This window comes from Glandiceps talaboti, chromosome 7, assembly GCF_964340395.1.
Source record: "Glandiceps talaboti chromosome 7, keGlaTala1.1, whole genome shotgun sequence".
In the NCBI taxonomy this organism is placed as follows: Eukaryota; Metazoa; Hemichordata; class Enteropneusta; family Spengelidae; genus Glandiceps; species Glandiceps talaboti.
In genome coordinates this window covers 27,696,070-27,711,939 of record NC_135555.1, presented here as the reverse complement: position 1 = coordinate 27,711,939, position 15,870 = coordinate 27,696,070, and the positions used below count along the sequence as shown (strand labels likewise).

The 15,870-nt window shown below is 36.7% G+C and overlaps 1 protein-coding gene across 8 annotated transcripts in view; it reads right to left on the bottom strand.

The window, feature by feature from the left end:
* Positions 1 to 15,870, bottom strand: part of LOC144437164 (protein FAN-like) — a 288,538-nt gene that overhangs the window by 217,651 nt on the left and 55,017 nt on the right. For all 8 annotated transcript variants that reach the window (XM_078126034.1, XM_078126037.1, XM_078126040.1 and 5 more), the window contains 2 exons: positions 11,510 to 11,695; positions 5,990 to 6,061 (listed from right to left, as the gene is read on the bottom strand). In XM_078126034.1, the coding sequence (XP_077982160.1) occupies positions 5,990 to 6,061; positions 11,510 to 11,695 (258 nt within the window). The remainder of the gene's footprint in view (positions 1 to 5,989; positions 6,062 to 11,509; positions 11,696 to 15,870) is intronic.

Genomic DNA, 15,870 nt, shown 5'->3' with positions numbered 1-15,870 from the left:
TGATCCATGCTAGGTTCATATTAGTCTTGCTGCTAGATGTTCGGGCTTTCTTTCGATGCTATAACTATAAGCGAACGAAGTTCGCATGTGAGGGCCTGCCCGAACAGTCTAGCGAATGTCATTTTCAGACCGGACATTCCATTGAGATTACAATAAGCGTTGGGTTGGGCCATATATGCATATATATACTTTAATATATTCAATCTCTGCATGCAGGTGTTGACAAACACATTTATGTCATTACTATGTCTTATCAGTTTATGGTAATTGTGTTTGATGAGTGTGTAGACGTTGTCATTCACACATTTTAGTTAACGCATTGGTGGTTATTTTTACAAGCCCCTCCTTAAGATGAATATGCATGAAAATTTAGCTATTGTCCTCTGTTTGTGCTTGTCGCTAATACGGTTCTCTGATTGGCAGTTCTTTATATCCTGATGACATTCGCTAGACCTCGGATGTTCCATCCTCGATAGGGTTGTTCGGCTGTGTGTCGTATTTTATCGGAAGAACATCCGAGGGCTAGCTGATAGACTAGGTTCATATCAGACTAGTTCATATGATGAATGATCCAGCCCTGCTGTTACCTTTACCATATAAATCATCATTTTGATGTTTGCTCACTTGACTATGAATCCCTTTTGTTATCTTTGCAACATATGTCATCGTTTGGCTGTTGCATTATTTGCATACATGTTTTAAATTAGCACAATTGAACTATAACTGTAGAAGGTTCAGTAGTGCTTATGGCATGGTGCGGTGTCTGTCTCTTTTAAAAATAAAAAATAGCACCAATGGCATTGTAGCACAACTGTATTTGTCTACTGCTATGGGCGCTGTCTTGTTGCCATGGTTATTTGCATACATTTTTGGAATCTTTATACAGTAGAGTGGTGAATCATTAGTGACCCAGGGGTTTCATTTCTGCTTAATTGCCGCATTGGCAATGAGCCTGAAATCAAAACACTGCTATCAATATTTTCCCAAGGGGCAGTCAAGACATCGACACAACACAACACAACACAACACAACAAATTCAACAATTCATACGTACACAAATAAATAAAGTATAACAAACAAACCATGTTTTCAAATCAAATCTGGTGCTTTATTTACATGAATTAAAAAAAAAATACTAGTATCCGAAAGTAAACTACTACATGTAGTATTAAAATACTTACTAGTAATTATTCAATTACAAAGACTTTACCCAGTCTGAATTACTGGCGAAAATAAATGGTTCAAGTCAAAGAAAATGTTGAACACATCAACTATGGTAAGTACACATTCAGTACTCTATTGAAAATGCCATACAAAGTGTAAACAACATTCTTAGACTAGCAGCTCAACATTTCACACAAGTTCAACAGGAGCTTTGGTAAAACCTGACTAAAAAACTTCGAAATAATTAGAATGAGAAAACTAATGGGAAAAATGTAAAACATGTGAATGAAATTGGAAGATCTAAAATGCAACAATGTGAAACAGATTGAAATGACATTTTACACAAGACCACAGTAAACTCTTACTGAAAGCATTCTAGAATCCCAGCATCTTTAAAACCACTCCAAAGTTCTTCTTTCTTGGTGGAATCATGTTCTACGGCAGACACAAGTCATATCCCAAATTCACAGGCTGGAGGAGATCAGTACAACAGGCAGGTACATAAACGACAGAAATGTGGTTGTCATACAGTTTCTGTTTCATTTCGTCACCGTGATGGCCTCTGTAAACATCAAAGATAGTGACTCCATGTTGCATTGCTGGAAGTTGCAGGCAGGTTCATGTGTCTTCGTAGTATGGAATGATAACTTTGTCAAATTGAATGTATCGCACCATGGAGCTGTGGTTCTACCAGTGACTTTCTGTGTGGAAAATACCCCAATTCTCTGGAAATGTATATTTTGGGTGGCAATGATTGCTTTTCCCTTGGTACAACAACTGTGGTGGTAGGAAGTCACCAGAAGCTGAGTTGGCAAACAGAGTGGTAATTTGACGTTTGTCATCTAGGCCAGCAATCGACACTTGACGTGATCCTTCTTTGGCCATCATCCATTCCCCCAAGGGAATGATTGAGACACCTGTCTGGTCCCAGTTGATCACCATATCAGGTGGGATGTTGTATTCTCTGACACTGTTGTTGATATGTTCTAGAAACTTTCTGTTAATTTCTGGGAAGTCTGCATCAGAGATTGTTGTCTTCACTGCTTTTGTGCCCTTCTGCTTGATGTAGCCCATTCGGCTAAAAGTTTGCCCATTCCATTGTAGGTTTGATATGCCCACCAAACTCTTCAACTAGATTTCTACTTTCACTGAGAACGACGCCTCTGCCAATCCTGATGCTGACTGAAGAATTTACTACACCACCCTTGAGTAGGATATGCCAGATGACTGTCTGAACTCTTGCATCAAGTTCCTTACCAAGCAGTACAGGCTGGCCATCACCCTGGTTTTTGAATTTGGCAGTGGGGGGTCATGCTGTTTTGAAAACTGTGGAGGGGGGGGTCATTGTGTTTTGGATTGTGATGGAAGAAGAAAATCCTTTTCTACAATGGCTTCTCCGATATGTGGTACATGTAAATATTTGTTCTTGTCCCTATTTCTTACACGAATTCTTTAATATTACTTATTAGTTCAAACATAACTATACATATACATATACATATACATGTATTACCTAGCTACCACACTAGTTACAGAACATGTCATGTAAATGCTTGGCTGTTTCACAATCAATGCTTCACTTCACTTATACTGCCCTTTGGGGCAAAAGTGAACTTGAAGGTTTCATAACGGTAATCTTCATAGATAGTTTATAAAAGAAGTTAATCTAAATTGTTCTACTCATCAGTATGAACTTAATTGTCAGAAAGGATTAATACACTTTCTATTTTGGACACTACATGTTATTGACACTACAAATCACCACATCTCATCAGATTCCAGTTTCTATTATACACTAGGTATGACCAGCTAAAGTTCTCTAACATACTGGTGACTTTACTATACATGCAATATTAATGCCCCTATACCAATGTTACAGGCCCATTTTTATGTGACATGGGAAACTCATTTAAAACTTACATTTATGTTAGCTTTTTGAAGCTTGGAAATATTACCTCAAAGGCTATGAATATTAACTTAAACATTGCCTTAATAGAAGCAAAACACTCCAGATCTGCCAGGGGGAAAACCCCAAGGACTCCCTCATCCCCAGAGGTCACTCATGCATTCAACCAACAATCAGATGCACCAACAACCTTTATACTGTCATAATGGTATTAAACTTTTCTTAAATATTTTCACTCTATTCTAATTTGAGATGAGTCTTTTAAAATGTGAAATGTTTGCCAAGATAGTCTAAAATTGCCTTAAACTCAAAATCCCCCTATCAATGATACTACCACTAGATGTGCTGACCTTTACTACATGTATATGATGATGCCATTTAACTTTTTAAGAACATATTTCAACCCTATGTAAGGCTTCTAGGGGAGAACCCCTAGCACCCCCCCCCCCACATGAGGTGTACACATATCAGTCTCAAGCTCTTCCCCCTACCTCTTACTGTCAAGATGCTATCAAAACTATGTTTCAAAAATATTTCAACCCCAAGTAGTTTCTTTTTACATGCTGGTGCTGTCTTGTAAAGCTTGGATATTATTTTCTAAAAATGTCTCAAAATTGACATCATGTTTTAGAATTAAATGATGGGGGGGGGGGGGGGTCAGCCTGTTTTTGGTTTTACAGATGGGGTCAGTGACTTTTTGTCGGCCTGATTTAAGAATTCCCCCCCCCCCCCCCCCCCCCAAGGTGGAGAAACAGACCAGCCCATAACTGTGCTCTTTCTCAGATTGGGTTATCAAGTTCTTTGCTGAACTTATGTACAGCATTCATCACACCATTGTTGACTGCATACTTGCCAATCTTTGCTCTCATTTCTTGATTGTAATGCTGGTAATTTGCGCTTACGTGAAACATTGGAAATTTCTTTGTTGATTTTTCCTATCATGGTTTCTGCAGGCAAATGGCAATCTTGTACGTCACTGTCATTGTTTGGCTTGAGCAGACCAAGTTCACTGGGCGTGGGATATTTCTTAAACCAAGCGATGTAGAGACATACTGCTAATGTAGTATATATGGTTGTAGTAGAATTGCAATGGAAGAGATCTTATCTTAGGAGAATGTTTTCGTGAAGACACTTTGGAGTGAATGAATTTATGTCAAAATTGTCCGTTTTATAATATTTTCTGCTTTGAACTTGTGACTGTAGAAAATCTTAATGTTTTGTCGGTCGTGTCGGGTTAGTGTATGTTGAAAAAAAGGTTAGTGTATGTTAAAAAAAATATCTCTGTAAATACCCAATAGCCATTTATTCATATAAAACTGTGCTACTTGTACTAATTTAAATATTGAAAAATGTGTGAAGCGGGGAGTACAGCAATTTGTATGAGTGATTTTAATCTATTGTTTATACATCCTGTCGACACCCAATCATTTACACCTATACAGTACAAATAATTATTTTCATTTTGGGGATGTCAACTTGACTATCATCATTCATAAATCAACACTTTGGCTCACTAAGCACCCTTTAGTAATGACATTTACGTGTATTCAAAACACCACTATTGTGTCCTGAAGTCTGAATGTGTAGATTTTTAACCCCTCCATAATTCACCAGTCTACAGTAACTTGTCTACCCTTCCCACCTTTTTCATCTTTGCAATATAAACCATCATTTAGCTGTTTCTATGGGCGTGGTCCTGTTGCTAGGCATATTTGCATACATTTTTGGAATCTTTATTCAAACCAACACTTGGCTGTTGCTATGGGTGTGGTCTTGTTGCTAGGCATATTTGCATACATTTTTTTGGATGTTTACACAATTGCCGATCAGATGATGTTCTTATTTTAGCAAAATATACTGGTATTTGGTTGTTGCTAAGGGCGTGGTCATGTTGCTAGGGCCAATTTTGTCCACATTTTAAACAGTTGAAAGATAACATGTCTTCAAACATCTCACCAAATGTCAGCCCTATCTACCAAATATTTTCTGAGAGATAATTTTTTGACCAAAATTCACATTTTTACACCTAATATGCATATTACTGAATGGGATGTAATCATTATATGCTTAATAGTTCATCATCTACACATCTCCAAATGCATCCCCATTAAATTTCAGCCCAATCTGATAAGCAGTTTTGGAATTAAAGATTTTTGACCAATGAGACACATTTTTAGACCTATTTTGCATATTACTGATGGGATCAACATGCCATTAACAAATCTTAAACTACATACCACTAAGAACATTCCCACCAAATTTCAGCTGTACTTTTCAAAATGATCAGCCCAGTGCTCTTTGAGTTAAAGTCAGGCTAGCTTAAGTCACACACACACACACACACACACACACACACAGACGGAGACAGACAGACACTGCACCATGCTATAAGCTCTACTTCAGTTGTGCTAATAAAAATCATGTTTTTCATGTAATAAAACTGACATTTGTATGAACTGCCGAAATTTGAAATCATTTCTGTAAATGACATAGTATGTAATAAAAACAGCTGACATTTGTAATAAATTTCAGCCCAATCTGCCAAGTAGTTTCGGAATTATAAATTTTTTACCAAATGACACATTTTTAGCCCTAATTTGCATATCACTTTTGGGATCATCATGTCATGAACAATTCTTAATCTACACATCCCTTAGAAGGTTCCCACCAAATTTCAGACCAATCTGTCCAATAGTTTTGGAGTTTAAGTTTTTTGACCAAAAAAACACATTTTTCGACCCAAATCACATATCTGTTGTAAGATCATTTAGATTTAAACACTTTCCCAACTAGACACCAAAGGTAATTTACCAACTAAATATTATGGCAATCGGTCCAGCAGTTTTTGACTTTTAGTTGTTTATACACACACATCCACACATCAGTTCAGTAACATGTCACTTTTGTAAGTTAACTTACTACTTGTCTCAGTAAATATCTTCTCTTTACTAGTCTTTTAATGTCAGACAATTTGACCTTCATAACTGGAACCTGCAAATCAAAAATAAACAAATAAGTTCATATCATAAATTAACAAATATTCATTTCTAGTTCATAAAAACAATAAAATAAACAAAACACATAGTTCAAAAATGACAACATTAAAATATTTCATCAGGGTGGGAGAGAGATGGGAGTTAAATTTGGAAACACTGAAATCAGATACTAAGACCAAATATTACCCCTAAAAACCCATAAGTCACAAACAAGTTTTTCTGCATCACCATGTGAGGGTACAACTTTCTAAACTGGTGGCATCTATCGAAAGGAAGTCTTGTGTTACATTTCTTTTGAAAAACAACATTCAGTTTTAGATTTGATATGTTAAACGTGTCCCATTCAATGTCAAAATACATGGAGAGACTATCAATGACAAAAATCATTACTAGATTCAAGCCTATTTTGAAAAAAAAAATACCGCCAATGGCATTGTAGCACAACTGTACAGTTTTTAAAAATGTTTATCCATATGCTAGTCCATGCTAACAATGGGTGTTCATTTGCTGAATGACTATCCAGTTGCCTATCCAACCATGTTGCTATCTTTACAATATATGCTATCATTTGGCTGTTACTATGGGCGTGGTCATGTTGTTAGATATATTTGCATACATTTTTGTATGTTTTTGTTCACTTGCGTATGAATTCCTGATATTATCTTTGCAATATACGAGATCATTTGGCTAATGCTATGGGCATAGTCTTGTTGCTAGGCATATTTGCATAAATTTTTTGAATATTTATTCATTTGTCTTTCAATTCCTGTTATCTTTGCAATATACGTGATTATTTGGCTGTTGCTATGGGCGTGGTCTTGTCGGTAGACAAATTCCGTACATTTTTTGAATGTTTATTCAATTGTCTATTAATCCCTGTTGTTATCTTTGTAAAATACACTGCCATTGGCTGTTGCTATGGGCATCGTCATGGTTGCTAGGGATATTTGCATACATTATTTGAATGTGTACTCACTTGCCTACCAGATGATGTTGTTATTTGACTAAAATATACTGCTATTGGTTGTTGCTAAGGGCGTGGTCATGGTTGCTATGGCCAATTTTGTCAACATGTTTTGAAGAAAATCTGCAGAATAACACTTTCAGAAACCAAGTGTCAGACTCATTGACCAAGTACTTTTTGAGACAAGTTTTTGACCAAAAATGAACATTTTTACACCTAAATTGCATATCACTCATGGAATCATTGTATGCTTAATATTTCCTTATCCATACATCCCTAGATACATTCCCATTAAATTTCAGCCTAATCTGCTCAGTGGTTTTGGAATGATAGATTTTCGACCAAAAAGACACATTTTTAGCCCTAATTGTCATGAACAATTCTTAGTAAAAACACCCTGAAGAATGTGTCATCCAAATTTCAGCCAAATCTGCCCAGTAGTTTTTGGACCAAAATCACATTTTTTGACCCTATTAACACAAACCGGTGATAAGATCATTTTGATTTGAACAATTTCCCAACTAGACACCCAAGGTAATGGCCCCACCAAATATCTTGGCAATCGGTTCAGTGGTTTTTGACTTTAAGTTTTTTACACACACACACACACACACACACAGACGCCGGGCGATCCGTATAGCACTACTGAACCTCAGTTCAGTTGTGCTAATAAAAATTGTAGTACCGTACTGCGGTGTACATGGTCATTGTATGTGCATAGTACACTTAGTATTAGAATGTACTTGGTGACTGTTTTCACATTTGACCAATATCTCAAAAGAAAAGGAAATATCACCAAGGGCATTCCTACTACTGGTACTACTACTTTGCATACACATACACATACACTCCAGTACAGTACATGCTGTGCCTACATTTTTTTACATAATTCATCTTTATTCAAAGTAACCGTGAACCTAGCAATGATTTTTGTCTTGGACACTCTCCATGTATTTTGACGTTGGAGAGGACATGTTCAACACATCAAATCTAAAATTGAATGCTATTTTCAAAGGAGATGATTCCCGGTCTGATTACTCCTGTCTCTATTCTACCCATGTTCGTGCTATATATTATTTCATATTTCATTCTGCCGTTTTAAATATACAGTTTGAAATCATCATATCACAAAATTATGTCAACAAGCCTTCCTTTGAAGACATAACTTGTGTGTTGTATTGTGTAAGATGATTAGCTTTTTGACAATTTTAACATGGAAATGATTTCTTAAACTTTTCAGGGATGTAAATGTTTATAGTGTTAGGTTTTCAGTATAATTAGCAATAATATTTGTCTTTTTTATGTGTACAGCTAGAATGTAACATTACCCTTTTTCTCTCTTCTCCTTGAAAATACTTGTCAAGGTCATGATATTATCTTTGCAATATATGTGATCATTTGGCTGTTGCTGTGGGCATGGTTTTGTTGCTAGGTATATTCACAAACATTTTTTGAATTTTTATTCATTTAATAATAACAATAATAATACTTTACTTTTCTACAGCGACTTCCATCAAAACAATAACAAACAACTTCACAATAAAATATATAACAAATGATTTAAAAATACAATGATAAAAGTAAGACCAGCTCGAATACTATGATAAAAGTAAGACCCGCTCGAATACAATGATACAAGTAAGACCAGCTCCAACACAATGATAAAAGTAAGACCAGCTCGAATACAATGATAAAAGTAAGACCAGCTCAAATACAATGATAAAAGTAAGACCAGTTCGAATACTATGATAAAAGTAAGACCAGCTCAAATACAATGATAAAAGTAAGACCAGCTCGAATACAATGATACAAGTAAGACCAGCTCAAATACAACGATAAAAGTAAGACCAGCTCGAATACAATGATACAAGTAAGACCAGCTCGAATACTATGATAAAAGTAAGACCAGCTGCAATACAATGATAAAAGTAAGACCAGCTCGAATACAATGATAAAAGTAAGACCAGCTCAAATACAATGATAAAAGTAAGACCAGCTCAAATACAATGATACAAGTAAGACCAGCTCGAATACTATGATAAAAGTAAGACCAGCTGGAATACAATGATAAAAGTAAGACCAGCTCAAATACAATGATAAAAGTAAGACCAGCTCAAATACTATGATAAAAATAAGACCAGCTGGAATACAATGATAAAAGTAAGACCAGCTCGAATACAAGGATAAAAGTAAGACCAGCTCAAATACAATGATAAAAGTAAGACCAGCTCAAATACAATGATAAAAGTAAGACCAGCTGGAATAGAATGATACAAGTAAGACCAGCTCGAATACAATGATAAAAGTAAGACCAGCTCAAATACAATGATAAAAGTAAGACCAGGTCAAATACAATGATAAAAGTAAGACCAGGTCAAATACAATGATAAAAGTAAGACCAGCTGGAATAGAATGATACAAGTAAGACCAGCTCGAATACAATGATAAAAGTAAGACCAGTTCGAATACAATGATAAAAGTAAGACCAGTTCGAATACAATGATAAAAGTAAGACCAGCTTGAATACAATGATAAAAGTAAGACCAGCTCAAATACAATGATAAAAGTAAGACCAGCTGGAATACAATGATAAAAGTAAGACAAGCTCAAATACATTGATAAAAGTAAGACCAGCTGGAATAGAATGATAAAAGTAAGACCAGCTCAAATACAATGATAAAAGTAAGACCAGCTGGAATACAATGATAAAAGTAAGACAAGCTCAAATACAATGATACAACTAAGACCAGCTGGAATAGAATGATACAACTAAGACCAGCTGGAATAGAATGATACAACTAAGACCAGCTTGAATACAATGATAAAAGTAAGACCAGCTCGAATACAATGATAAAAGTAAGACCAGCTCGAATACTATGATAACAGTAAGACCAGTTTGAATACTATGATAAAAGTAAGACCAGCTCAAATACAATGATAAAAGTAAGACCAGCTCAAATACAACGATAAAAGTATGACCAACTTGAATACAATGATAAAAGTAAGACCAGCTTGAATACAATGATAAAAGTAAGACCAACTCAAATACAATGATAAAAGTAAGACCAGCTCGAATACTATGATAACAGTAAGACCAACTCAAATACAATGATAAAAGTAAGACCAGCTTGAATACAATGATAAAAGTAAGACCAACTCAAATACAATGATAAAAGTAAGACCAGGTCAAATACAATGATAAAAGTAAGACCAACTCAAATACAATGATAAAAGTAAGACCAGCTCGAATACAATGATAAAAGTAAGACCAACTGACACGTAGTCAGTTCGGATGACCGATCAATTCGGATATTCGCCACATACTCGCGGAATACGACAAGCGTGAGTCCTCTGCGTACTCATCGAAAATTAGGCCAGCTACAAGAGTATGACGTCACCCGTATATGGAAATTACGAGTTCAGACGTCACTCGTACTTGAGACTTACGAGCTCGTAACTCTGCCCGTACTTGGTCAGTTTTGGGCGAATTACATACCTCTAGAGAGGCCATGTATCAAAGTGTCTGTGTGTGGTCAGAGAGGTAATGTATCAAAGTGTGTGGGTGTGCATGGTCAGAGAGGCCATGTATCAAAGTGTCTGGGTGAGGTAAGAGAGGTCATGTATCAAAGTGTCTGGGTGAGGTAAGAGAGGCCATGTATCAAAGTGTCTGGGTGTGGTAAGAGAGGTCATGTATCAAAGTATCTGGGTGTGGTGAGAGAAGCAGTGTACCAAAGTGTTTGGGTGTGGTAAGAGAGGCAGTGTACCAAAGTGTCTGGGTGTGGTAAGAGAAGCAATGTACCAAAGTGTCTGGGTGTACGTGGTAAGAGAGGCAGTGTACCAAAGTGTCTGGGTGTGTTAAGAGAGGCAGTGTACCAAAGTGTCTGGGTGTACGTAGTAAGAGAGGCAGTGTACCAAAGTGTCTGGGTGTGGTAAGAGAGGCAGTGTACCAAAGTGTCTGAGTGTGGTTAGAGAGGCAGTGTACCAAAGTGTCTGTGTGTGGTTAGAGAAGCAGTGTACCAAAGTGTCTGTGTGTGTGTAAGAGAGGCAGTGTATCAAAGTGTGTGGGTGAGGTAAGAGGGGCTATGTATCAAAGTGTGTGGGTGTGGTCAGCCCTTACAGAAATAGCCTATAGGATCCTATAGAAACCTATAAGCGAGTTGGCCTATAGACATCCATGCCTATAGAAACCTATAGAAACCTATAGGCGAGTTGGCCTATAGACATTCATGCCTATAGAAACCTATAGGATCTTATAGGTGGCCATGTATCAAAGTGTCAGCTGGGTGTGGTAAGAGAGGCAGTGTACCAAAGTGTCTGGGTGTGGTAAGAGAGGCAGTGTACCAAAGTGTCTGGGTGTTGTCAGATTTATTGTACTATTGAGTACAAGCTATAAGGCAGGGACAGCCACGGTGTCATATTGCAGTTATTGTATGAATTACCAGTCTCTACTAAATGTACCTAATATGAGGATTGACTTACTGGTTCAACATTATTGAAGGGTTGGAAGTATAGTCTTGATGAAGTAAGCATAATTCTACCTGGGTTGGTAACTAAGGGAGTAATTCTATCTCCTAAGGTTTCCATGATAATCTGTTCATATAGGTTTTCAAGCCAACTGGTATCAAAACTAACCCTGGCTTGTCTGGATTGTACAATGGTGGCAATCTGTAAATAAAAAGTATCAAATATTACAAAATTTTCAAACTATTGGCCTAACAATATCACATTGTAATAAATAGAACCAATGGTGTTGTAGCACAACTGTACAGTTTTCAAAAATGTTTACCTACATGCTGATCCATGCTAGGTATAGGTGTTCATTTGCTGAATGATTATCCAGTTGCCTATCCAACCTTGTTGTTATTTATCTATTAAAATGCCTGTTGTTATCTTTGCAATATACATGTTCATTTGGATGTTGCTATGGGCATGATCTTGTTGCTAGGCACATTTACATACATTTTTGAATATTAAGTCACTTAATGTTTATTCAAAATCCAATTTTTTACCCAAATCACACACCAGTGGTAAGATCATTTTGATTTGAACAATTTACAAATTAGACACCGAAAGTAATACATACACCAAGTATCATGGCAATCAGTCCAGCGTTTTTAGACTTTAAGTTGTTTACACACACACACAACACAACACAACACACACACACACACACACACAGACTGACAGACAGACATAGACTTTGCCAAGCCTATAGCACTACTGAACCTTATCAGTTTAGTTGTGCTAAAAATAAAATTAATGATTGTTAGTTAGTGTCTGAAATTAAAGGGAAACAAGTCTTCATAGAAGACATACAATGTAGTGCCCCCACAAAAAAATAGACACTTTAATGGAGTCTCTGTGTATTAAAATGTTTGAGTTATATGGTAAATTATGATTGTTCACTAAAAAATGCTGCCATTGGGTAGAAGTGATATGACTCATGAGCACCAAAAGTAAAGCATGTGTATGTTTATCTGGTTCTATATTATCCATAGACATGATATAAAAGACATTAGTCACACAAAATTGCTACAAAGTGTCTGCAATATGTAAGTAATAGCTTAATTTTGATGGACAGAGTCTATGGTTGAAGTTGTTTAATTAGGCAGTATTAAATATAGTGATTAATTTACCTCAAATATGGCTGTCATTCAGTAAAAATACCGCCAATGGCATTGTAGCACAACTGTACAATTTTTAAAAATGTTTATTCATATGCTACACTGTACAATATCTTACCCACAACTCTCTCTGATTGGTATGCTTGGAGGTTCCTTATTTTGTAACTTTTTCAATAATCCATACTTTCAACATTTTAAGCATAGTAATTAAGTTTAATTAATATGTAGCAAAAGAACGCTTAGGAATCAAAAATAAAGTTCTAAATTTTGTATAAAAATGAACTAACAACTAAATTAAGCAAAAATGAACTAACAACTAAATTAAGCATGTGCTGTGAATAAAACACTTTTCACTGTCAAAGTGTCAATAACTTGGGGAGTCAGTGTGTATGATGAGTTTTAGTATGTAAATTTCTTTTGTCATACCTATTCAAATAAATCTATATCTTTGGCAAAGTCATAACAGGTGCATATATTTTCCTTAGTTTCATCGCAAATATTCTTCATGTCTTTCAAGAAAATCTGCTGACAACTTCCTAAAATTGCTACTCCTTCTACAATAAATCACTGATACCAGAACCGATGAAAATGGGTATTCAGAAACTCATCGGTGGCAATTCTACACTTGCCAAATGGAAAAAATACCGCCAATGGCATTGTAGCACAACTGTACAGTTTTTAAAAATGTTTATCCATATGCTAGTCCATGCTAACAATAAGTGTTCATTTGGTGAATGACTATCCAGTTGCCTATCCAACCATGTTGCTATCTTTACAATATATGCTATCATTTGGCTGTTACTATGGGCGTGGTCATGTTGTTGGATATATTTGCATACATTTTTGTATGTTTTTGTTCACTTGCGTATGAATTCCTGATATTATCTTTGCAATATACGTGATCATTTGGCTGTTGCCATGGGCGTGGTCTTGTTGCTAGGCATATTTACATACATATTTTGAATGTTTATTCAATTGTCTATTAATCCCCATTGTTATCTTCGCAATATATGTGATCATTTGGCTGTTGCTATGGGCGTGTTCTTGTTGCTAGGCACATTTCCATACATTTTTGTATGTTTTTGTTCACTTGCGTATGAATTCCTGATATTATCTTTGCAATATACGTGATTATTTGGCTGTTGCTATGGGCGTGGTCTTGTTGCTAGGCAAATTTACACATTTTTTGAATGTTTAATCAATTGTCTATTAATCCCCGTTGTTATCTTCGCAATATATGTGATCATTTGGCTGTTGCTATGGGCGTGGTCTTGTTGCTAGGCACATTTGCATACATTTTTTGAATGTTTATTCATTTGTCTTTCTCTTCCTGTTGTCATCTTTGCAATATGTGTGATTATTTGGCTGTTGCTATGGGCGTGGTCTTGTTGCTAGGCAAATTTACATACAATTTTTGAAAGTTTATTTGATTGTCTATCAATCCCTGTTGTTATCTTTGTGAAAGACACGACCGTTTGGCTGTTGCTATGGGCGTGGTCATGGTTGCTAGGGTATTTGCATACAATTTTTGAATGTTTACTCATTTGCCTACCAGATGATGTTGTTATTTGACCAACATATAATGCCATTTGGTTGTTGCTAAGGGCGTGGTCATGGTCGCTAGGGCCAATTTTGTCAAAATGTTTTGAAGAAAATGTGCAGAATAACACTTTCTGAAACATCTCACCAAGTTTCAGTCTCACTGACCAAGTACTTTTTGAGAAAAATCTTTGACCAAAATGCACATTTTTACACCCAATTTGCATATTACTGATGGTATCATTATTTAAAAATTTATTTAATTTTAGTTTATACAGAATATTTTCATAAGCCTGAACATTCCATTCCTCCTGGCATCTAGTTCACAAACCAGTATTCAAATATGCTCACAGGAAATATCAGAGGATGTACGTCATCACCAGATTACATGTGTATACGTAAGGGGAGCACAGGAAATAGTCAGAATGTTTGTACTATGCATAATTTTCTACTTAGGCTCCTTCTAGCCTCAGTCTAGTTCAAGCTGCGTTTGGAGAACATTGCTAAATTTGTCTCTGCCTACCGAGTCAAAATATTCCATTTATTTGACAACTTCCCACGAACTCCGTACGACACTCTTATTCCTACGGTTCATTCTACTGTGCGTGGTAACCCTTACACAGTTAGGGATCGACAAGCATTACTGCATCTGCTCCCATCCTCAACATAGTAACGGAAATCACGATGCCACCAGTAAGAAGATCTACGAGTCGATCACGGTCACAAAACAACAGGGAAGTATACAATCTCATGCTACCGGAAAATTGGACGAATGCTAGACTCCGTTCTGAACTATCCAACTTACAAGTGCCGTACCCCAGCAACGCTAAAAAGAACCACCTTATTGACTTGTACAAACAAAGGGTCAACGATCGTGCGCCTCGTGGCAGGACAGGGAACGATCAAAGTTCACGGGCGCAGCTACTGGAACAGGAAGCTGGGTCACAACCATTCAACCATCATGCAATGGGCGTATTGTAAATTCTCCCCAGTACAAATTCAACCTAGCTATGTCTGCCGGGTCCTCCCCAGGTAGCTAGTATACAGACGCCTGCCGGGTCCTCCCCAGGTGCTCTGCTCAGCTTACTGCAAATTACCCCTGTACAATTCACCACCTAGCTATGTCTGCCGGGTCCTCCCCAGGTAGCTATGGTTACGACACCTGCCGGGTCCTCACCGGGTGATCTTTTCGGTTTACTTATGTTTACATTCAGGAGCACACATAGGACCTATCTGCTGGGACCTCCCCAGGTAGCCTATACTCCTTACACCTGCTGGTGATCTTCCCAGCTGCAAGTGGTGCTGAGTAGCCCTCAAGATAGCCAAAGTTTGTGTATGTATTTCGTTATTGATTTAACAAGTTAGTTTGTTACTAGGACATTAAAGCTCAAGTTTTTTCTAGACATACTTGCCAGTCTCACTACTTCATTCTACATTCACACAAGGACAGTAACAGGTACCCAATATGTGTATTAATTTTAGTTTATACAGAATATTTTCATAAGCCTGAACATTCCATTCCTCCTGGCATCTAGTTCACAAACCAGTGTTCAAATATGCTCACAGGAAATATCAGAGGATGTACGTCATCACCAGATTACATGTGTATACGTAAGGGGAGTACAGGAAATTGTCAGAATGTTTGTACTATGCATAATTTTCTACTTAGGCTCCTTC